The sequence below is a fragment of the Phoca vitulina genome, unplaced genomic scaffold, assembly GCF_004348235.1.
Source record: "Phoca vitulina isolate PV1807 unplaced genomic scaffold, GSC_HSeal_1.0 scaffold28, whole genome shotgun sequence".
Taxonomy (NCBI): domain Eukaryota; kingdom Metazoa; phylum Chordata; class Mammalia; order Carnivora; family Phocidae; genus Phoca; species Phoca vitulina.
The window spans coordinates 12,056,617-12,081,653 of NW_022589731.1; the positions used below are offsets into that span (position 1 = coordinate 12,056,617).

The 25,037-nt window shown below is 42.0% G+C and overlaps 1 protein-coding gene across 1 annotated transcript in view; it reads left to right on the forward strand.

Annotated features, from left to right (window-relative positions):
- Nucleotides 1-5,383: 5,383 nt before the first annotated feature.
- ATRNL1 (attractin like 1) overlaps nucleotides 5,384-25,037 on the forward strand; it is an 839,540-nt gene continuing 819,886 nt past the window's right edge. Inside the window, exon 1 of the mRNA XM_032423422.1 lies at nucleotides 5,384-5,517. Coding sequence (XP_032279313.1) covers nucleotides 5,396-5,517 — 122 coding nt within the window. The 5' untranslated portion in view covers nucleotides 5,384-5,395. The remainder of the gene's footprint in view (nucleotides 5,518-25,037) is intronic.

Here is a 25,037-nt window from a genome sequence, read left to right on the forward strand (position 1 = left end):
ATACACAATAATGGAGAAGGATAAAAACTGAGCTTTATTGTCTGCATAGGCAGATGGCTGACCACTAGGTGGGCCTCAGTGTAATGTCCAGGGTAATTGGCTGCTGGGGTTTTTCTGGCGAGGAAGCTTCAGACTTCAGCTTGGTACACAAAATCCTGGCGCATTTCTTTCCTATGCCCTGCTCCCTGCCTTCTCCTCACGACTAGATCTGACAGTTGATCCCAGCAGGCAATTGAAAACAGAAAGCTACCTTTATCTTAAAATGCTATTCTGGAAATAACGACATGAAAAGTAATTAAGGACCGGATTTCCTATCCACCATTCTCTTCTGCATGTACAATTACCCGCAGATATAAAATTGCCTGCTTTGATAATTATACCCTCCAAATGAGGGGCAAGTGGCTAATTATGCCCACATGTGGCCGATTGCACTCTCCATTAGCCAATTATGTGCACGATTATTTGTGCACATAAATAATTGTACTCATGGAAAATAGCCGACCTCCTTTCAAATGCTCCTGCTTTGAGTGGCTGATGGAGCGACTGTCACACTGGAAATGTGTGTGAAAGAGTTGGGAGTGAAAGAGTATCAGATACCAGGAAACGCACAAGGGACCAGAGCTTGCGGGTGGCGCTGAAGCAAATGGCAGTGGGAGTCCAGGAGAGCAGGAAGGACCACAGGACGGAAGGGCTAGCCTGTGGGTGAGGAAGGTGCTTCCGATGTTGGCTGAGTGGCTCACGTGTGGTGACCTTGGGCAAGTCATTAACCTTCCCTCCGTCCTACTGGTTCTGCATACACAATGAGGATGATAATAATGCCCAAGTCTCAGCTCTATTGTAGGATGGATCCGACAATTCAAAAGGATTTGCAGTCTACTTCGGATAAAAGCACTACGTAATATGAGGCATTATGATGTGGATCAGCACGTTTCCAATTGCCAAGGAAAGGTAATGACCCTCCTTAGCAAACCAGGACCTCTGGCTTGGAGGGAAAGGAGGTGTGATAAGGACAGGAAGCTTGATCCCCCAGGGCACTGATGAGACACCAGAGAATGACGTAGTCATACAGAATTCATTCATTCATTCATTCATTCGCTCCTTCAACAGACAAGAGTCAGCCTTTCACATGGAGCTGCTCTGATTAGTAAATGAGGGGAACTTTTACTTCACGCCTAGGAAATCTGGCATGGGTTTTCGCAGTTTGATTGGCAGGCAAACTCAATGCCAATGAATGCTGTGAGGTAGGGTCACTTTTAACAACGCAAGAACTTTGGTTTTCATGCCAATACTAACAAGCAGTAGATGTCACAGTGTCAAGGGTAAGGCCAAGAGGCAAGATAGCAGCTTTGCTACCTGCCTGTGCTCCCATCTTCCCTTTCACACACAGTAGGAGGAAGTATTCTGTCTCATGGGGGGAAGGAAAAAGATTCGCAGAGGCAAAAATGCTAAGTTAGTTTTGAAAGAAGAGGTGTTTGCCAGATGGGTGGGACATAGGGGGATGTGGTCATATTATAGGAAACCAAGGTATAAAATTGCCTGGTCTAGGGTTAAATGTGTGGACTCTGAAACCAGACTCTGCCTGGGTTTGAATCCTGACTGTGTGATATTGAGCAACTTACTTAACCTCTCTGTGTTTCTGTCCACTCTTATAAAATGGGGATTATAATAGACTATGTCATAAAGTTTTGTAAGGGTCCAATTAATACATATATAAATAGAAGTATTTAGAGCAATGACTAACGCAGAAGAAGCACTATCTGGCATTATTTTAATTACTAGACTAAAAATAGACCAAAAAGTCCATCCAAGAAAAGCAGTACTAGTGGTTCTCAATCTTTAGTATATCTAAAAATCACATGCATAACTGAGCAAATAAAGCAAATTCTTGGGTTCCATCCTCAGAGATTCTCACTCACTAGGTTGGGCTAGAATCCCGGATACCTTCACTTCAAACAAGCATCTCCCGAATCCCACCCCGTGTGATTCTGAGGCAGGTGATCTGCAGACCAGGCTTTGAGAAATAGAATCACACAGAAGTGGCTCTGACCACATCCCATTTCTTACCTGGCATATCTAACATGTGAGAAGGAGATTCTAAGGCCTTGTGTTGAAGGTCTTTTTCTGGGATTTCTGCTTACAAGAGCCTCTTCAGGAACAGGCAGTGAGAACCCAGAATGGCAATAACAAGTCTCCTCCAAAGCAGAACTGTGTCTGCGCTGTATGGTCAGATGGGCACACCGGCAGCTTCGTCCTCTAACTCTTCTGTGTTTTCAGGAGACGGGATTTTTTTAAAAAAAAATTAGTATTATTATTATGAGATGAATCTCATGTCTCTAATTCTATAAATAAGGAAACCAAAGCATAAACATCTGCACTTAGGGGAACAAGTTACCAAAGCCAGATTGCTCCCCTCTCCGGGTGATTCCCAGCAGTGGGAATGAAGGTGGACTTGCCCACAGTGCAAAATATTGACCTGTGGCTGGAGGCTCTGCATTTGCCAGAAAGAACTCGTTCTGCCTGCGGTGCGTCAATGCTTAAGGTAAGCGGTTCTTCAAGAAGCTGGTTTTGAAAGCCTGGCTTCCCTAAATAGGAACATTCTAATGGTAGCAAAAATGAAAACGTCTTCTGAGTTGAAAAGGGACCCGCGGCATAATGGTTATCACACACTCCTCTCCCTGGGCGATGAGCAGATGGCTGGCTGGCCTCCACCCCCAGGGGCCGAAGGCTGAAGCAATCGTAGACAAGATACCAGGCATACGGGACACTTTCCAGAAATATGTTGTTGGCATAAAAAGAAATAATTGATTCATGATAATAAAAATGTTGTACTTAAATCCTATCCCCCAAAAAGAAATTTGCTTTCCCCATATCTACATATTGAATCTTCATGAAGACACGTTCCCCTAAAAACCCACTAGTGCCGGAATGTGTGTTATACTTTGTGATGTATTCACACAGATCTCATAGACCCGGTCAGGAATCACAGATAGTAAAGGTCATCTGCTCCCTGCCTAAAGCCTGAACCCTCTGCATTTCATCCCTAAGAACAGCCTCTCCCCTCTGCTGGAGGGTGGATTTAGTGGCCCGCTGTCCTCAGCCCTGCTCTAGCTGACATTTTCATCCCCAGCTTCCAGATGAAAACATCGGAGGCATGCTTATCTGGAAAGAGCCCGTCAGGCTGGAGGGAGGGACTGAATCTAACAAGATGATATGTGATAATGATAATCGTGAAGCCGAACTCCAGACCGGAGGAATTGAGTAGCACATTTTTGAGAACAGTGGAGATGAACTCTGGTGGCTGGGCACTTCTCTGTCTCTCTGCCTGCCAGAGAAGCCCATTCCATCTGGATGGCTCAAACTGTTGGAAAGCTCTTCTCCACATGGTGCTCATGTACCTTCAATCCATTCTTACGGTCGTGGGGGCCTTGCTCGCCCCGGCTTCCCCTATCTCTCCCTTATGTGTTCCCCTTCTGCCTTACCCCCCTCCTCCTGACTAACGAGTGCCAGCCACCCCGGGGCCTTTTCTCTGGTCCTTAATGGACCAAACCCGTTCCTGCCTCCAAGTCCTTACACCTGCTGTCCCACCTCTTCGCAAAGCTGCCTCCTTCCCGTCCTTCAGACTCAGCCCAGATGTCTCCTCGCCCAGGGTCAAGTGAGGCCCCCCCTTCCTCTCACTCTCTGTACCCTGTTAACTCCCTTCTAGCACTCACCAACATTTATATTTGCTTAAAAATGTAGCTATTTGTACACTCTCTCTCCTGTCCCCCTCGTTCACTGCAAGTCTTCATAAGCTGATAATTTAAACTCAGTTCATAGATATCAGACCTGTTACTCCAGATAATTATATATCATTTATGGTCCATACTGTGTTGATAAGTTTATTTTAATTGTATTAGGTATGAAGAGAGCAAGGGTATTTGTTCACTTGTTCTTACCTAGGGATGTATCTAAAAAAGATTTAAAGTAGACATTTTGAGGGCCAAATATGTGTGATGACAAGGCGATCTTCTGTTCCTAGATATCTAGCTCTTCCAGCTCACTGTCCCGGCCTGGGCATGTCAGGCCTCGGGTCCCCTTCAGACCACGTGGTCTCTGGAGCTGTGGCTCTCCGTGGTTGGCAGGTGGTGCCTGAGTCGGCCACAGGGATGGGAGGCCGGTTGCACGGGACCGGGTCAGTCCTGACCTGGCCGGCGGGCCGGAGCTGTCGGGAGCCGAGGAGGTGGGTAGCTGCTGCTGTGAACTCCCTTCTCCCGAGACTGCCAAATGGCCATCAGACAGTGATAATGACTTTTGATTTAGGTTTGAACAGAGCAGTCCCTTGGGCCATTTACTGTGCTGTATCATCCTTTCTGGAAAGTGCTCTCTAAGTAACTGCCCAGCAGAATGAGGAAATAAAATGCTCACAGAGGGGGAAAGAAAAAAACAAAACACAGAAAGCCTGACTTTTCGTAACACGGTGTTTAGGTCTAGAACTGGATCGTGAAAGGGGCTTAAATTTTCTGTAATCATTGCAGAGAACACTCAGTTATCCCCTCCCTACCCCTCACACCTGCCTGCCTCTGTCTCTCCATCACATACACACACACACACACACACACAGTCATTGCCAATAGTAATAGAGTTGCTTCTTTACCTCTTGGAAAGAAACCTCATTCTGATGAAGACCGTGCTGACTAGACTGGCTCGTAATTGTGGAGACAATGCTTTATGCCGATATCTTTGCACAGCTGAAGGGCCTGGTGGAAGCTGTCCTCTAAACAAAATAAGATAGAAAGATTCCTGCCAAGGGTTGGCAAAACTGCAGTCTTCTCTCCTCTCCCCAACGCTCACAGCTTCGGGCGGGGGTGGGGTGGGGTGGTGACGAGCACGCGTGGGCAGGGTCCCCTGAAGGGAAGATGGGGGAAGAAATATATGTGGAAGTCAGGCTGGCTGACAGAAAGAATCTACCCCCGCTTTGGTAACTGCTCTGAAATAACTTGGCAGAAGTTCACAAGGACCTATTGCAGGGACTAGAGGAAGCCCTTAAGGCTGAGACATTTATCCCTACACAGACTCTTGAGAATGTACCCTGCACAGTGGTCCGTATTCTTACTCTGACAGTGCTAAAGAGAAGGACTGCAGGTCATGTCTCTCCTCCCACGATTATGACAGAAGGTGACATCTTCTGAGGGTTCACCATGTGCCAAGGGCTGATCGAAGCGCTTTACTGTATAATCACATCCAGTCCTCACAGTTATCAGAAGGGAGTGGGTATGGAGCAAAAACCAGTAAGGGTGTCCAGGAATTGCTACCCTCTCTGGGCCCCTGTAAACATAGTAATTGTGTTTTCTTCTCCAAATGCTATGCATTGCTTCTATTGCTGAAGTATTCACTGTAGAAAGAAGACAGAATAGTAATGATGTCAAAGGGTGCTGGTCAAGACAGCATCCAACTGCGGTGCTCACTGAAGGCTGAACCCAAAACTCCAGCTTCTCGACCATCCCAGGATGAAGATCGCTTGGTTCAAGGACAAGCCAGGTAAATGGCTACTCTTCCTTATGTACATGAGCAGGCTTCAAGAAAAGTGTAAAGAGATCTTTGTATTTTCTGGGATTCAAAAATCTGCCTCACTCTTTGGGTAAAGGGTGGTGGGTAAAGGTCACCCAGATAAGGGAGCCCAGTACATCTGGTTCTGTAAGGTAGCAGACACTGAAATGAGATCCACACTTGGAGCCCATATGCCCCTGGCTCTGTTCATGAACTGCAAGAGCTAATCACGAACAGCTGTAACTTTGGAACAAGTGAAACATCCTTGGCTAAGGTTGGCCCCAATAGAGAGGGCTCTCGTCCTGTAGAAACCCATTGCATGTGTGCTTTCCTCTAGGCTGGAAAAGGCATGAGCAGACTAGTAAAAAGGCATCATGAAAGGGACTGTGACCTCTTGTGGAAATGGCGGTCTAGGTAGCCTCCGTTTCCATTTGGCATTGGAAGAAAAAGGACCCATCTTTGTGCTCAGCAAAGCCTAAAAGGTCTTGGGAGAAGGAAGCCTTACAGAGGAATGGACTGCACTTTCTGGGGTGTTGACGAGGGAGAGAGGAAGGGCGAGTGCTGCTTCAGGCAGTCATTCAGGAACCTGGCTGATAGCACATCTGCCATTTTTAACATTTGGTTTCCAAGGTTATTCCGGTCATTGAAGTCTCTACTCCAGTCCACATGAAAGAGACTGGCTTGGAGGAGCACAGATGGGAATTTTTATGGGCCAGACATGAAATGTGCATATACCATTTCGGATCATACCTAACTAGAACGGGGGCTGAGAAATAGAGCCCCAGGAAGCAGATTTTGTGGATAGCTAGCAGTTTCTGCCACCTAAGACAAGGGGGATCCAAAGCAATTAATTAGAAAAATATAATAAAAAATGGTGATAGCTAACATTTATTCAAAACTGACCATATACCAGGTAGCTTCTCTAAGCGTTTTCATGGATCAACTCATTTAACCCAGACAATGGCCCTGTGAAGTCAGTGCTGTTATCATCCCCATTTTATAGATAAGGAAACTGAAATCCGGAAGGGGTTGAGTAGAGAAGTGGTCATAATTGTGCCCTCAGGCTTTGAGCAGTTCCTACAAGTATCACCTGGAATCTGATGTGAGAAATGCTCAAACAAGGTGGGAACAAGGAGCAGAAGGGCACTGAGACTCAGTTGCCCAGTTGGGGATGGATGGATGAATGGGTTGGGCTTGAAGTTTGATAGAGAAGCTGATGCTTGACAACTTTTGTGGAGCCTTGAAGGGTAAGAGGGACATCACTGGAGAAACTGGTGGGTATGGCAGGCAGGAGGCAGAGGAAACCATACCACCACCACAGAGACACGGGAGATACCACAGCATGTTTAGGGTCTTAAAGGATAATTCTTTTAAAGGTAAAATCATGACCTCATGCAAATATGAAATGAACACATGTCAAAATTTTTTAAATTTATTAATTAATGAGGGAACCAGTAAGATGTTACAACTGGTTCAAAGGAGAACTCAAAGAACCACGCAGTAGGCAATGAGGAATGCTGAAGTGAGCTTACAAGTAGATGCAAAACGGGTTTATCCACAGAGTGAATCAGCTATATTCCACTAGACATGATTCTGGTGCATTTCCATGCATCATTATCAATTTTATAAAGCAGGCAGAGTTGTAAAAGAGCTCAATGACAATGAGAGGCATGACTAACCCACAGGGTATGCTAGACAAGATGCCCCCGATTTTTTTTTTTTCTCATTTCAAAGTCTTTCACAGTTTTTTTCTGATAAGGACTATCAGTGATTCCGTGTGGCAGGAGGCGAGACTGTAAAGACAGTGGAGCCCAATTTTAAGGGGTAATAAAAGTCATGCAAAGGCATATGGACACCATCCTGCTGGTCAGTAAGCCTCACACTATTAATAGAGTGGATGAGACACCTGTCGAGCTTGTTCTCATGCAATTCTCAGGCCCAGCTCCTAAAGGGTCTGATACACTAGGTTTCAGGTGAAGCCTGATAATGTACAGGTGTATAAAAAGCCACCCAGGTGATTCTAATGCACTTTGAGAAACATTCATGGAACTAGTAGAGAGCCACTGAAGGTTTCTAAGCAGGGTAGAAACCTGAAGACATCTGTGTTGGAGCAGAGGAAATTTGATTAGGAGGAAGAGAAACTTGATGGTCCTAAAAGACTGCAAAGCAATAGCAAGAACAATTCACATTTTGAGTGCTGATGGTGGTCCCTGAATGTATAAGGCACGTGGCATGTTTTAGGTATGAGAGCAGACTGAACTAATTTAGTGTCAAGGGGAAGAAAGGAGGGAGCAGAATTAAGAGAGATTTTCACTACAGCCTGAAATCTCCACCTCCTCCCAAATTCAGACCCAATGCTGCACCCGTGGATGTGCGTCCAGCCTCTTCCTGGGCCCACAGGGACTGGCCTAGGCGCCTGATACATAGGGAGACTTCCCACCAATATAAAGTCTGGACTTTAGAACTCTCTGGATGTGATTCATGCTTTCTAATAATAATGGAGATCTGAACCATAAAAAGAATCCAAGTTCCTCAACTCATATAGCCGCTCATCATTTGGAAGGGGTAGAACACTGTCACTATTTTCAGTCATCCGTGAAATGAACATTCTGGGGAGATACAGTGAGTTGATGCACCACCCTTGAGCAGGGGGCAAAATGAATGCTCACCGGGGATACTTGGTATTTTAAGAGGATGGCAAAGGGAAGAATAGTGGGGGTGGGGCAAAAACTGAAATAGACTTCCCCCAATCATCTATTACAATAGAAGATAATTAAATTATAATCTTAATTGAGTACGCATTCATGGGTCCCCTATTATTTGAATTGCCTCCCAACTGTTCATGTACAAATATGACACTTTGAACCGAAGCTATTTTAATAAAACATCCATTTTCAGAAGCTGTAATAGGTTCTCCCAGGTCAGATTTGATAAGCTATAAAGAATAAATGCCAACTCATATTTTTCTGTGGTAATGGGAAGTAAAGAGAAATGAGTGGTTCAAACCAATAGTTTAATTTTAGACAAGAGTTTGACTCCTTCTCTCCTGTCCTTTCACCAAAGCTGTTACCAAGTAACCAAGCTGGTTGGCTTGAGTCTCCCTGTTCAGCGTTCACCCTTCCTCCCCCCGACCCTCTGTGCAGACACTTTTCATTTGTTAAATGAAAGAGTGGTTGTATAAGGGGCTATCCTGAGCTAGGATTCCTGAGGCCTACGTTCTGATTCTCTCTTGACTGCTAAATCTGTGAATGACCTTCAGCGAGACGCCTAAGGTCTGTGTAGGACGGCAGGCTTGTCATCTCAAAGGTGGAGTTGATGATCCCGTCTCTTTCTTGAGCTCACACTGAGAGAAAGATTACATGACAGCAGTTATTGGAGAGCCTCATGGAAAGATGTCTTGTAAATATTATAATTAATGTTATCGTGAAGTATTGCTTTAGTGCAGATCTCCCAAGTATAAATATCAGTGGAGTAAGAAGTCAGTTTTCCCCGAAGCAAAACTGAAATTTGAAAATGCAAGTTGGAGGAGCTTATTTTGCGATGGATGATTCCAGAGGTTCTGCAACACATGTGATTTTTTTCCTACATGGACTATTGATGACAAATTTTGACTTAAAATTTCTTGTTTCTAGGTCTGTCCAGAACCTTAATAATAAAGCCCCATGGGAGGGTTCTAAAATATTTTCATATAACAGTTTTCATGACCACTGAATTTTCCAGATAATATCAGTCTATACAAAAGCTCAGCACCACTGTGTTTGTCAATTGATTAGAAGAAAATATACATTAATTATTATAAATGAGAACATTAATTTATTATATGTAATAAACATTTACAAATATATATACAGTATCATCCTTTGGCTAGTTTAGAGGTTAGAAGAAACTAGTGCAATGTATTGCAGTGGACAGAGGACAGGATTAGGAGTCAGGACACCCAGGTTCCTAGGAAGCACTTAATAAGGCTGCATGGTACAGCTTAGGGCTATTCCAACAGTGGACCAGCCTGGCATCATGGGTACCTACCCAAGGAGCTTGTTAGAAATACAAAATCTTGGGTCTGACCCTAAATCTACTGAATCAGAATCCCTCAGTGTGGGCTGTAAAATCTGTATTTTAGCAGACTCCTGTGGCATTCTGATGTACGGTAGAGTTTGAGAAGTACTGTTTAGTTGATCCTGACTTAGACTTACCAGGGATGTGACCTTGAATAGTTACATAATCTCACTGAGTTCGATTTTTCTCATATTTAAAATCTGCTCAATAATGTCTACATTATAGGTTTGATTAGAGGATTAAACAAGAGGTTGATGTCTGGTCTAAGGCTGACATTTAATAAATGGTAGTTTCCTTGCTTCTCTGCTCTTCCGTAGACTAGCTGGTTAGGTGTGAGCAAATAATGAAGCTGTTCTCTGTTTAGTTTCTTCATTTGTAAAATGAGGGAGACATCCATTATATTCTGTTCACGAGGTGGTTACAAAAATCATTTGAAATTATGTGTGTGACAGCTCTTTGTACACTTTTTTTTTTTAAGACTTTATTTATTTATTTGACAGAGAGAGACATAGCGAGAGAGGGAACACAAGCAGGGGGAGTGGGAGAGGGAGAAGCAGGCTTCCCGCCAAGCAGGGAGCCCAATGCCGGGCTCGATCCCAGGACTCTGGGATCATGACCTGAGCTGAAGGCAGACACTTAACGACTGAGCCACCCAGGCGCCCCTCTTTGTACACTTTAAAAGGATTAGACACATCTAAGAGATTAATGGGCCTGGGTTGGTGATTTTTAAGCTCAAGAGGGTAGTAAGATTGACCCTGTTTTGTGTCCACATAGAAACTCTAAAGAATATGCACATTTGAAACAGAGGGGTCATCCAGGGAAGGTGATCTGTTCATCCAAACTAGTCCACACAGATTGGTCTTCCAGTGGTATGCTGGAGCTGGCCTATACCAGCTCATGAGGGCCAACTGTTAAACCTTCAGGAATCTTGTAAATTGGTTGTTTCAACCAGTCATTGTTTAAAATTAAGTTATATAAATGAACTTGTAATAATATTAAATAAATTTAAAACAAAGGTAATAATTACTCCACACTCTTCCCTTCATAATTATTTTACTACCTATACCTTGAGTTTATTCACGTTGCTTGTATATATATGCAACAATACTTCATAATGTGTGCTGTCTCCTCACTCCAGAGAGACTGACACTGGGCCAGTAGCTTGAAATTGGCCATGGTGGAAGTGTATTTGCACCATGGAGATAGGCCAATGCTACAAATCCAGGTTGTTGGTTTTTTCTTTTTTTCTTTTTCTGGAGAGCTGTCAAAAATTTACCAACACACCACTGGTCTTACCTTTGTTAATTTACCACAGCTCAAGTTCTGACTCCAGCCTTAGAAACTGAGATTTGTCAGTATGCTGAGAATAGAACCATTTCTATGGGAAGGACTCATTACCCAGGCTCACAGACTGATATATATGCAATCAGAATATCCATTTATTAATTTACAGCAAGGAGAGTTGCCATAGGACATACCCCAGGGAAGGCAAGAAGAGCTAGTTACACATTTTCAATGTTTAATGACTTTAGGCCAAGATGCCGTAGAACATCCTTCTCCACAACAGGGACACCAGTTGACTTAAGGGAGGGACAAGCTGAGTCCTTGGGCAGGGTCATCCTCTCCTTTGGACTTTAGATGGGCACTATCCACTTTGCCCAGGGACTCTCCTTCCTTGACATGACTATAGTTGACTTTGCCTTTCTGCCCTTACTGATGAATTCATCCTTTCTTAACACATGGCAATGATTCCAATCAGATCATAGTCAACACCTGGCAGCTATTTTTCATCTTCAAGGCACTGTCTTCCAAAGACAAGTTCAGGGACCATATGCATCAGGATCATTTGAATGTGTCTTAAAAATGCAGATACTCAGGCCTTCCCTACAGCGGCTACATCAGAATCTCTGCCCGCGGGGCCCAAGAATCTGTATTGTCAACAAGCTACTAGGCGATCTCTATACACACTACAAGTGTGACAACCACTCCTTGAAGTTTCTTTGCACATTTCCACTCAATACATAAAAATACTAATTTCTGAATTTTACTCCCAAGACATTTGTAGCTTCAAGTTCCTGGGGGCACCACATTGCAGTCCCCCATACCACTCCTACCACATCCGTCATGAGAGAGACTGCACCAGACAGTGTGGCTATATTAATACAAATTCACCCCCATTCAGGAAAACTAAGTTCTAATCCTGACTTCCGGCCAGTAGCCACCTTTTCAGTCCCTTTCATTAAGGTGCACCCATTATTATTACCTCCTGATGGCAGAGTGAGCCGTGCAGGAATGGAATTTGTTCTATGTGAAATCTAAATGGATACAGATGGAGGTGCATGGGTTTTGCTATCATCTCTAAGAAGCAAAAGGAATAAACTTTTGTGAGTAGCACATGATCAGAATCATTCTAGCTCAGTGGTTCTTAACCAGGAGTGAATTGGACTCCAGGCAACAGTGGCAATGTTTGGAGACACTTTGGGGTGTCACAACTGGGGTGGGGGGTGGGTGAGGGGCTGCTACTGGCATCTAGTAGGTGGAGACCAGGGATGCTGATAAACATCCTACAAAGCGCCGAACAGTCCCCCCAACAAAAAATTATCCAGCCCCGGATGTCAATAGCTCTAAAGTTGAAAAATCCTGCTCAAGCTTCCTTTTCTCTTTTACATTCTAGTCAATTGTCCTTTCAGCTTTAGGATTCATCCAACAGCTTCTTGCCCCTGCAGTTTCTGGAGAAGTTTTAAAGGGCTGAATCATTTTAATGTCACAAGAAAAAAAATAAATTCACAGTAAAGGATGGGTCATTTTGTTTAATGATGTTTTGCCTTTCACCTAGCAGGAGCTCAATAAATATTTTTTTTTAATTAAATGGATGAATAAATTAAAACATTACTTTCACATGTGTTTTAATAAAGAACAGGAAGATGGCTTCATATACATATATAACTTGTCCTGGTATTTGAGTGGATCATCAAATGCAGGCTACGTGCTTTTCCCCTTTGAATGAATCCATAATAATGCTCTTTAAAAAAGAAAGCAAAGTGGCTGTGATTTCCTGAGAGTGTAATGCTAATAAAAGCCAGCCCTGAATCCAACCCCCTAGATCTATTTAAGGAATTCAAAGAATGTCAGAAAAGCATGTGGCTTCAAGGTTAATGTGTAAAATTCACAGAAACTTGAAAAATCACTATGACTAAAAAGAAAGTATGAGCACTCTGCATGTCTTTAAATTAGAATGACAGCCAAAGCCAGTTAATTATAAAAACAGCTAATCTAACAAGTTTTTAAATTTCCCTCCTGCCCCACCTCACATTTAATCAATACGCCTTAAAGAGAAATAATGAAGAAAGGGGAGCTCTGAACCAAATTTGCTTGATTGTACACACCCAGGTCAAACACTGGGTTTTCTATCTGCAACTTGGGTGCGTCCGTAGTTTACTTAGTCAGGAAGAAATGCGAAGAGAGGAAGAGCTATAACCCCAGAGTCGGACTTAGTTACAGAGCCTGACAACAGCAGTGAGTGATCTGGGAACTAGAGCAAGAAGGTAAAGGAAGAGCTAAAGGAACCTCATCATTGTCACACTATAAAATCATGGACTCCTGGAAGTTGACAGCCGATGTGATTAGAAATTTAGAAATACAGTTTTTTTAGTTTTCATCTGAAAAAACAGATGGCCAGAGAGGCTAAATAATTTGTTCAAGAACACAGCACACAGACCACCCTAGAATATAAACCCCTTAGCAGAGCATACCAGGCCTTTGATCTCCCCAGTCAGAATAACTAGTATTTTCCAGGGTCTCATGCCTGCCTCTCTTTAGCACACTTGCCAGTCTGACTAGTTTGGGAGTTGTTTCAATATCTATCCCTTCTATTGTACCATCATCTCCCCATTCCTCTTCATTTCACAATGCCTTGGACTCAATATATGTTGGTTAAATCAAACTGAGTTGAGCCCAGGTCTGCTGATCAGTCTGGTGCACCAGGAACTGGGATAGCATGTGATTTGTCTTATTTTTTCTTTCTCTTTTTTTTGCTCATTTGCTTTTTCCACATGCAGACTTTCTACAAATGTTATTAAAGTCTGATACAATGCTACATCTGGACTCTTGTGATTAGATTTCTCAAATATAGCTTGGTAATCTCTACACATCAAGTTGTTTTGAATTTTTTTTTTTCATTCATTAATTTTTAAAGTAATCTCTACACCCAACATGGGGCTTGAACTCATGACCCAAAGATCAAGAGTTGGATGCTCCATGCACTAAGCCAGCCAAGTGTCCCTGTTTTGAATTTTAAAATATAATTGGGTGAAGCTTGGGGGTAGATAAGACCCCCAAATGTATTTTTGTTAATTTTTAATTTTTTTCTTTTGTTCTTTTTAAATAACTTTCTTCTTATTATAATTATAATTCCTGTTCATTATAGAAACCTGAGAAAATAGTAGATAAAGAAAGAAATAAGATAAAAATTACCCATAATTGTACCAGACATTTTTTTTTAAGCCCTAGGTAAATGTTAGGAATACAGTATAGCCTCAAAGGTTAAAGTTTGGAGGAGGATAATTGACTTAAGAAATTATCTAGGCTGGACAATTCTTGCTGGGGTAATTTTACAGATGACATTATTGAGAGAATAAGTGACTAGCCAATCTCAGACAGCGAGGATGGGGCTTAGGAGGATATTGGAACTGAGATTTCTAGTTTCCAAGGATAGTCAAGGGGGAAGTGCTAGAAATCTAACAATATCCCTCCGGACAGACATTTATTCTGTTACTACAGTAAGCCACATGGTAAGTCATAAGGGGCATTTCATACTTCTAATCTGTCTCTACTGTATTTAGAATCTGATAATACCACTATTAGAATTCATCTCTTTAAGAATAAAAGGAACCGAGGAACTAAAGAGAGGGTTGCAATAATCCATTAATTATATCCGTTAAGCTTCAGTTACAGCTAATAAGGAAGATCACATGATCACGATGCGTGCTTGTTCTGAACAATAAAGAACATGAGGAAAGATACGATTCAAGACAGAAATGTCCTTCAGCGCTATGTAGGTAGTGGCAATGAAAGTCATTAAAAGAAAAATTGATTGAGGTATTTTAGTAAACAAAAGAATTCACTGCTTACCGATCAGGAAGTGTATTATTAAGATAGTGCCGTTCAGCCTGTTGGAAGAAAATGTTTCTTCATGCTTCTCTCTTTAGCTAATTCTTATCCTGTCACATTTCAGGCAAAAAAAAAAAGACAAGATTGAAAATGATGGCCCTATTTTATTTGCTTCAAAAGAAACAGGCTGTTGCATTGTGTTTGGAACAGTTTACTCTTGGCCTTGACATGTGAAAGGAAGACCATGTAATTGACTAGGCTGTCTCTGGGGAGGCAGCAAATATAGTGTTAAGACGAACAGGCGTGAAAACAATGACTGTTTGATAAAAGTAAATAATTTCTGCAGCGAACATGTTCCCAACATATTTTCTTTGATACTGATTTGCTTAATAGGACAGTAACAGAACCGTAAGTAACTTGTGGGCATTGCCTTTCTGATATTTTTCTTTTGCATTCTTGAATTTATAATGACTCACATTTGTATTACCTTTGGGTTATACTGAGGACCTGTAACTTTTATTAAAATCTGGAGCATCCAATACCTGACATATATCTTTATTTCTTTGAAATCTTAGGATTGAACTAGAACATTCTTGTGAACATTGATATATTAAAATAGGAGTTTTTGTCAACTGAAGACATGAATGGCAGACCACCATACAGGATTTTAAAAAAGGTGTTGGGGGGGTTGGGGAGAGGAGAGGGGGAAAAACCCTTAAGTAATTCACCCATGATAAGAGTATATAAGGGTGGAAGTTGGAAATCAGGAAGAGAGCATTTTTGGAGAGGGGAGTTGGTTTGCTATGAATGAACCCTGCCCCTCCCCCAGTGGAGATAGCCTAGGGGAGGTCTGTCTATCCCTTTATGCGTGGTTGGAAAGGGCCCTCCACAAAACCACTTCAAGAACCTGCTATGGGAAAACTGTTGCTGGGGGGCATAGTCCTCAGGACTCTGACTCTCAGGCTAAAGGGGGAGAGACAGTTGGGCTGGCTGCTTTGATGGTGGAGTCAAGATTACCCGCACTGGACAGCCTTGTGGGGGTCACCGTAAGTCTTGTCTGAGAGGTGCCCCTGGAGAAGGAACACAGAGCTACTGAGAAGATGGGGGTCGCTTTGGAGCTGAAGGAGAAGTAACCAACCAATTGGGATTCATTCATCCTGTGGAGAGAATGACACAAAAAGATCCCCAGTGATGGGGGTTGGGGATGTCTCTATAAATGACAACCTCTGCCCCATAAACACCCCAAAAGCAGTCAGTTTTAAACACATGCTGAGTCTTAGAAAACTCATATACTAAATCACCACCAGGATATCTGGCAAGTAAGAACTTCCCCGCTCCCCTTATCTCTTCTTCCTCCTTGTCCTCTAACCCTGGGGACTCCAGCAAGATGAGCGGGAGAGGAGCAGAACCCCTGGGCGGGAAACCAGACCAGAAGTTTGCCCCCCTTCTGCAATTGCAGGTTCTCCCTTGCCACTGGCCCGAGCTGGGGGATGGAAGGAAATGTTCCTTTTAAATTGAGAATATAACGTTATTTCATTTAAAAGCATTTATATATTGGGACTGGATATTTTAATTATTAAACCAAGACTGTGTTTGGTAGCTTAAAGTGATAAGAGACTTCTTTTTATTACCTAAGAGCATCCAGAAAAGTCGGGGGCCTGCCTGAGTGTTCATGCAGTGACAGGGGAAGAATGAGGTCCTAGGGCAGATTTTATGAGGGTAACCAGAGCCGTTATGGACTTGTTTAATGTAGTGCTTCCATATGCAGGTTTGTGTACCATTGGTTGTGCAAGGGGGAGAAAAAAGGGCTGTCTTATATTTTTCCCATTCCTTTTTAGAGAGGAGAGCTCTGCAAGCGTAAAAGCCCAATTCAAAACCCGATGGGTATATTTGCATATTCAAGTCTAAGACAAATCACGTAAGAACTGAATTATGGCATTCATTATTTCAAGTGACAAGCTGTGGTTTTTTTTTTTTCCTTCTAATTTAACAAATTAATTTTCCTTGGAACCTTTTGGTTTGGATTTTAAGATTTTAAGCTTTCATCACGAAAAGATGACAGCGTTGAAGATTAAAGTATGTGGTTCTTCCCAAGATGTTCTCAGCCCCGCAAAGAACTCTGTGCATATTCAGGCTTCCTTCCTCTCCCATAACCTGTATTTCTTGATATTCTCTTTACATTCTGGAAGATTTTTTTAAAAGAAAAAATCTTCTGTGGCTGAAGGACATTTCAAAGAATAGAGGATACAGTTTTAAATCAAAGGAAGTTTTATGATATGACTTTAGTAGCTCATTTGACTTATGGTGCATCCTTTCCTCATGAAAGTGTTAAATAGTTCTGCACAGTGAGGCTGGTAATCTTTCTGCAAAATACAGGGTTGTTTTCTTTTTTTCCTGCCCTACAGAATGTATTTTTCAAAATATGAATATCAACAGTTAGAAAATAGTATATTATATATATATAATATATATATAATATGTATGTATTTTTTTTTTTACTACTTTTTCAAGGTCCTTGAAAACCTATAATCATGAATATTTTCTCTCCTCAGTATTTTTCCCCTCCCAGAAACTTTGAAGTTTCTTTGCATGACAAATGTCTTTTTTAAAATTATTATTATTATTATTTTATAGACATGAAAGAGGGTGCTATATCCCCAACCAGGTATAGGAAATTCTGAAGCCCCCTATTTTTTACTTTGTTTTGCAAAGAGGCCCTTCTCTTTAAGAAAAGTAATTTCTTATTCACAGTTTCCTTGTCCTCATATTATCAAGGGAAAAATTGTAGAAATTTTAAAGAAAGCTCTAGGCAATGTTTTCATCCCTGAATCTTTGGGGAGTTATGAAAACAAACAGATTACTGAACATACAAGAGAAACAATTGTGAAGTCATTACTTTTAAGCATAAGCAAAATCTCCTCCTGGATCATTAAGTTATAGAAGAATAGAGAGATTGCATTTTGAGATTCTGATAAAGCTAGGTAACTTGTAAGTCAAACAAGTAAAATTTTACAATTCAGAAATATTGACAAAAGTTGAGTATAATATACTTCTCACATTCCAAACATAAAGCTTCCTTCACTGAGCTAATAGAGGTACCACCACAGTAGATATTTAAGAAAAAATAAATAGAATGAGTCAACAATTTAAGACTAAGATGTGTTTTTTATTCATTCTCACTCACATAAAATTTTTAAATCATCATAAGAACTTTGAAAGAAGGAGGTGGCAGAGAAATCACCCACTTTCCTTCTCCCCAACTGTCTCCTTCAAATGTGTGCCTTCTCCTCAGATTGAGGCACCCCAAAGAGGGAAGTCTGGGCAGCTCAGTACTGATCAGACCAAAACCACTGACCCTCCAGCTTCCTCAGCTCCAACCTGTTCTCAGCCCTTGACTTTTGGCTTTGTTTTGGTTCAAGTCCTATGACATGATTTGGTTTATCAGACTGAATAGGTTAATGCTCCTCCTTCCCTCGTAATTGGTCTAGCCCTATGGTGGGCCCAGATCATTCAGAAAACATAGCCATTCACAAGGACCTTGGTAAATTTCCTTCCAATGTTTTTCCAATATCTCTTTCTCCTTCGTACAGTAGTACACCCACGCACGTATTTGAATATCTTGTGTTTTTCTTTAAATTACTTTTTAAACATTTTATGTCGTGTCTGTAATTGTCACTTCTAAGATAATAAAATACTCTCCAATTGATATATAATAATTTATTTGGTCATTCTGCCACAGTAGTAGACATCTGTTGTTCTTCCTGCTCAGCATCATTCTTTCCTTTCAGGAAATGAATGCCACTCGCCCTTTGTGTGGGATCTGGATGAGACTGCTGATCACAGTGTTTTCATTCTGCATTTTATCTCAGCAAGGGGCAAGCAGATGACCCAAGCCAGGCCAGTTAGATATGACCTCCATATCATCTGCTTAGAGAGTCTTAAGCATGGTGTCACCCCACTCAAAGTTTGGTTGATAAGCAGAAGGTGACTGAAGCTGGGTCATTCTAACACAGTACCCCAAAGAAAGACTATCCATGTGACCATTATATGGAAGTCCCTGGAGTTACCCTGGTTCCCATCCTTCCTGATGTCATTGATTTGAAGAACTACCCAATCTTTCCAATGTTCTCTTTTGCTAGAGACAGTCAAAATTGCCGTCTGTTCTTTGCAACTAAGGAACTCTAAATGATATACTTGTTGCTAGACATTTTGGTTATTTTTACTATTTTGGATACTTCTGTGATAAACATCTTTGTGTGTGTGCTTGTGTGTGTATAATGGCTTTTTATATATTTTAAATAATTTCCCAGAAGCATAATTACTTAGTCAAAAGATATGAACATTTTTCCGATTCTTAATATAAATTGCTCAAATGTTTTAAAGAGGATTATGTGAATTTACATTTTCTATATTACAGAAAGCATTTATACTAAAAAATACTACAAAAATCTGCCTCTCCATTCCGAAGGACCTTGTAATAGATGCTGTGTTGAATGTACTTGATATAGGAACAGAGTGCTTTCAGTTTAGCTTTAAAATAATTTCACTGGGCTGTTCATAAGATCTTATGGAGTTACGGCAAAACAGGCATATTAACAGAGGTTAATTTGCACCAGACCTAGGCTAGTAAAGAGATTGTGTATTTAACAGCCTTAAATCTGTAATAAAGAGCTGATACGCAGTGGATATTGAATAAACACGTTGCTAGTGTGTTTGCATTATTCCATGAAATCCTCAAAATGACCCTACTGTTATCCCTATCTTATAGGGAAGGAAAAGAAGACTTCGAGAACTTGATTAACTTTCCCAAAGGCTGTACTGGGACTAGAACCCAAATCCACGTGCCCCTTAACCCTCATTGTAAAACTATATCCTAGTCATCTGTTCCTACAGAACTTGGGGTCAGAAAGCCAAGCTGGACTCCTGACTCCACCACATAGTAATTGGATAATCTTGGAAAATCCACTTAATTTCCTTGAAAATTAGTTTTCTAATCTATAAAACTAAAATAATAATACCTACTCTACCTGCCTCATAGGACTTCATGAAACACATAGAGATAATGTGGGAAAGTGCTATACAAATGTAAAGTATTAGCATGATGACTTAGAGTTAGTGAACCCCATGGGTAAATATCTCTGACCTCTGTAAGAGGTCATAAAGAACACTGGGGCCTTGGGATACCCATTCCTCTCTTTCTGCCTTGAGTTCTGTCTGAGGTATTTGAGATACACACACAAGCCCAACAGATGAGCATGAAATATATCAGCTGGATTGGGAATGTGGTTTAAGTGTGTGGCCACAATGGGCTTCCTAATACTTCATGACTGAATAAGGAGATAGAGTTACCCACCCCTTGCTGACCGAGCTGGACCCTTCATGTCTCTCCCATAGGGCAATCTTTTAGTGCCTGACAGTGGAGGAGAAAGTTGACTGAAGACAGGCTACTCCAAAACACAAGCATGAATGGCGCTGAGCCCACATGGTCAGGTCCTCCTTCCTAAGTAAACAATCACATCATTTGTCCTAGACAAAGGTACTGCGGTGGCATGGAGAAAAGGTCACAAGACTCCCAAGGTTTACTTTTCTGAGAATCTTTATGGGAATATGGAAATATGAGGTTTGAGAGAGTAAAGTTTCCCTAAGCAGTGAAGAAGCTCTATTGGTAACAGGAAAACAAGGACCACGGGGAGTCATTCTTCAACTCTACTGCCTCCCACTTGGCTGAACTGAAGGGAGCCATCTGTGGCCGCTACATACAATTTTGTCAACTTTGTAATTCCACACCCACTCTTTAATTTCTCACCATGTGGCCATAAAACTCCCTTCATATTATTCATTTAAAAAATAAAATGTGTTTCCTCTCCTATAAAATACAGCTCATTGTCAGCACTCTTGCATTGTTTGCTGTCTGATGTAACCCTTTCCCACCACTTGGGCTGCGTGCTCTCTGTGTCTCTGTGGGTTCTCTCCAGGTCCAAGTGTGTGCCAGCCTCATTTGGGCAGCAGAAGCCCCGTGGAAAGGCACCGGGAGACAAGAGCTAATTGGAGTTTTGTGATTAGCTGTCACGGATGCCTGGTCCTGTCAATAGTGCTCAATAAAGCCACAAGGCCAAACATTTCCTTCTGCATACTGATTGCTGAGTTGGATTTCTCTGTGCAGAAGCACTTTCCAGGCAGTCAATTTTAGAAAATTAGTCTTGGTTCTTAAGTGGTTAAAATCCAAGTCTGGAGAATTATTAATTATGGCTGAGATTCTGCTATGATATTTTTGTCTTAAAACCTTTCCCCAGTTTCTTAGATCCCTGAATCTGATATCTGATTAACTATCTCTTTCCAGTCTCCAAGAGTGATAAGTGCATATTCTACCAGACTTAGGGGATAGGACTTTTAAATGTCTTTCTCCTTGTCCCCTTTTCCTTATTGCCTCCCTGCTAGTCCAGGCCCTTATTCTTCATCTACGCTATTATGATGACCATGAAGGAGGTTTTCTGGGGCTACCCTAGTTCCTGTCGATCCAGAGTTCTGTTGGTCAGTTCTTTCTTCAGTCCAGTGAACTGCCTTGTCACTATGTCTCTATTTTGACGTAAGTTGGCCAGAGTCTCCTTGTAACCAAAGGACTAATAAAACACCAGCTTGCAATGGTCTGTGTTGGTTTCAAACTTCTCCAGTATTTCCTGTCTAATCCACCTACTGATTTTTAGTAGTTTCTTCCTTTTATTGGGTAATTATCTATTTGCGTGCACATCTTATCTCCTCAAATAGAATGTGGTCTTCTTAAGGGTGTTGGACCATGTTCTCTCCATCTGTAGATGCCTTATAGCACCCAGTGGTGCCTTTCACAAAGAAAGTCCACCATAGATATTGATTGATTAATTACTCCATTTTCTTCTTCTTTATCTCCAGCTCCTCCTCAGTCATATCAATCATCTCCATGGGGGTACCAGAGGAAGCACTTTGCTTTACCTGCAGCTATGGGGTTCTATCCCCACAGTAGCTATAAGAGGACCCAGAGAGGCAAATATAACCCTGCCCTGGTATCACATCCTCGGCCTTCTGGGGCCCATGGCAAATAGCAGAATGTAGGGGCTTACCGCTTGATCAGCTGCTCTCCATGGGGACTAAGTCCCTAAAGTAAAGGGGCCTGATTAGAGAAAATCATTATTTTATTAAATAGTACCAGTATAAATACTGAGTATTCTGGTGTGTGTTTTTGATAAACACATCTTTGTGTGTGAGAAAAAGAAGAGTAAAAACTAGATTATCATTATTATTATGTATTAGTTGTAACACATTAATGTATTATTCAGAACTCTTTGATTGCAAATGACGGACACTCAATTCAAACCAACCTGAGTCAAAAAGGAAAGTATATTGGCTTATGTAATCTTACCACAAACGTGTCAGGGTAGGTGGACTCTCGGGGACAAAGGAATGGGATATGAGGATTAATCCAGTGTGAGTCAACTGCCCATCCGAGAGGTGGTAGTGGTGATACGGAGTCTTAGTAGAGGAAGGGTGTGTGTTAGGGAGGGGGGAGTGCTGAGCAGATAAAGATAAGGGCCAAAAACCATTTAAAAAATGGTTTCCTTTGATGTCTTCCTAAATTTTGCAAATGCTTTCAACCAACAGGGGAAAGAACATGGAGACTATACTAGTGGGTGCTATGTTTGTATCATGAGCCCCATGCCTGCCTTGAAGAGCTTACTCATGCCTGTACCCGAGGCTGTAGGTGCCCTGTGAAAATCTTCTACAAGGCTGCTCCCAAGCTGGGCTCCTCAAGTGGTTCTGTTCCTTCCCTGATGCTCCACACCAGTGATCTCCCTCCTCTCCTGACCTCTGGGACTGATGGCTTGTTTGCATGGACTGCCTAGATTTTATTTATTTATTTGAGAGAGAGCACCTGCACACATGAGTGGGGGGAGGGGCAGAGGGAGAAGCAGACTCGCCCCTGAGCAGGGAGCCAGATGTGGGGCTTGATCCCAGGACCCTGAGATCATGACCCAAGCCGAAGGCAGGTGCTTAACGCTTAACTGGGGCTGAGCCACCCAGGTGCCCCATTGCTTTTGTTTTCATTCTGGTTGACAAAGTCTTCAGATTATCCTAAACCTGATAAACTGTAGCCTACTGTAGCCAATTGGAGGAGGGGCCAGTTTCCCCCTCCTCCCTCCAACTGGGCCATGCTCCTTCACCCTAGCTTAGGTCAAGCACTCCTGGAAAAAGAAAAGGCATGGTTCACAATAGACTTTCTAGAAATGGATTGTTTTTGACATGTTGTGAAATTTATTCACACTTTGGAATCAAAGCATTTTCCCACTGAAAGCAACACCAACCAGGCTGCCCCTGGAATGTAAGGAGGCCCAAATATGGGATATTCTGGAGAGCTGTATTTGGGGCATTTAACATATTCTCCAAGAGATTTGCTTAGGGCACAGCGCTGAAATTACCACCACTAGGTCTGTCATGTCCATGGAGTTGATCTCACGGAATGCAGCCTCAGAAGAGAAGCCAGCTCTTTGGTGTGGCCAGCCTTCCTTCCCTCAGAAGTCAGCTGTGTTTTCTGCTGATTCTCCCCAGGAAAGGCAGTGCCTGAATCCTCACACCATCACCAGGCGTAGTAAGTACTCCTGACAGTCCCAGAAAGCATCCAGCGCTGGAGCCCCAAAGCTTGTGATAGATTATGAGAGAGAAATGAGAAAGTGGAGTTCTTCAGATAAACCTTTCTTTTTACAAGTCTCCTAATTTTACTGCATAATTATTTTGAATCCACGGATAATTTGTACAATTTTCCTATAAGTCATTCACACACAATTCCCTCTCATGCCACACTTGGCTTTGTTAATACATATCTATTAATGAGAGCTGGGCTTCTCAAGTGCAAATGCTTTATAGATCTTACGGCTCTCAGCTTACATGTAAAGGGATACTGAGTACTACAGTACCAAGATCTTTTATTTACGTATGTAAAGAATTCACTGGATTGGCTGAAATAAACTCATCTGTCAGTTTCTGTACACACTTGTAACAAAGAAGTCATTAGCTAAGGAAAAAAAAATACAATCCGTGCAATTAAAAAAACAGACCGACTTTGCCCAACACAAAAATAAGACAAAAGAAATTGCGTGAAAGACAGTATTTCTTTAATCAGGTCATTGAGAGTCTATTACAAAGTATTTTTTTCTTTACGGCGAGCACTCTCTTGACTCAAGTGAGCAGTGATGAGCTCTTTGGCCTTTTGTGTCTACATAGGACGGGGACATTGCCATAAAACTCTCACCTGGCACAGGTACTGAGAAAGTGCTCAGGCTTGCTTTTCAAAGCACTCCAGATTGCGTTTTAGTCCTTCAGTGAACGAAAGGGAGTAAAAAAAAAAAAAAAAATCCCTCTGTTAGAACACCTCCTCCATTTTAGGGGAAGTCATTCTGCCAGGATTCTATCTGGTAGTTACCTTTTCCAGTTCATTTAAAGCTGTCCAAGACCCCAAAACTGCTAATTTTTCTCTCATTTGTGATCAGTTTAAGCACGGGGAATTACATATTCAACTTCTTGCCCTTCAGGAGATACTCAGCCTTATTGCGAAGACATCCTAGGGAAGGAACTTAGATTTTTGCAGAATCTGTATCCTCCCTGCCGTCACTCAAGTCCATTCAATCGTTCATTCTGTCCACGGACTCTGGGAAACGGGCATGAGGAAGGTGCAGCACCCTCCTCCATTCTCCATGTGGGAGAAAAAGCATGTGTGGCCAGGCTGACCTTACAAAGGCACATTAACGCTCGATGACAATGAGGACCTTCTCTAGGTCATTCCTCTTAAGACAAACTACACACATGCGCACACACTCACACAACATCACTGCAAAGCAACTGTGATTGCAGTTTGCGTGCTGAAGCCGCTGTGCCCCTAGACTGTTTTATCCAACTTCCGCTCCCGACAGTGGATGCGGAAGACTTAGGTTGGAAAAGTGCATTAGCTTTTGATTAAAGGTTGGATGAGGGCCAGTTAAATTTTTAAATCTGAATGAGCTTGCTGACTCAGACTCCTTAGCAGCATAATGGACAGACAGTCCTCAAAGCTTTCATTAAAAGGGTTTCTGGTAACTGATGTCTAGAGAAATGAGTTGAAATATAACTCACTGAATGACTCCGCTTTCATCTGAAACAGAATATGTAATCTCAGAGAATCCAACTGGTCTCTTGAAATTTTCAGGTAAAATTAAATTGAAAGAAGCTCAAGCATAAATATTTTGAAGAAAAGAAACCTCCAGCAGCTTTGGGACTAAATCATTTTATCCTTTAGAATCCTGTATTTAATTCTGTTTATTGCATTTTAAGCGCTGCTGTAGTCA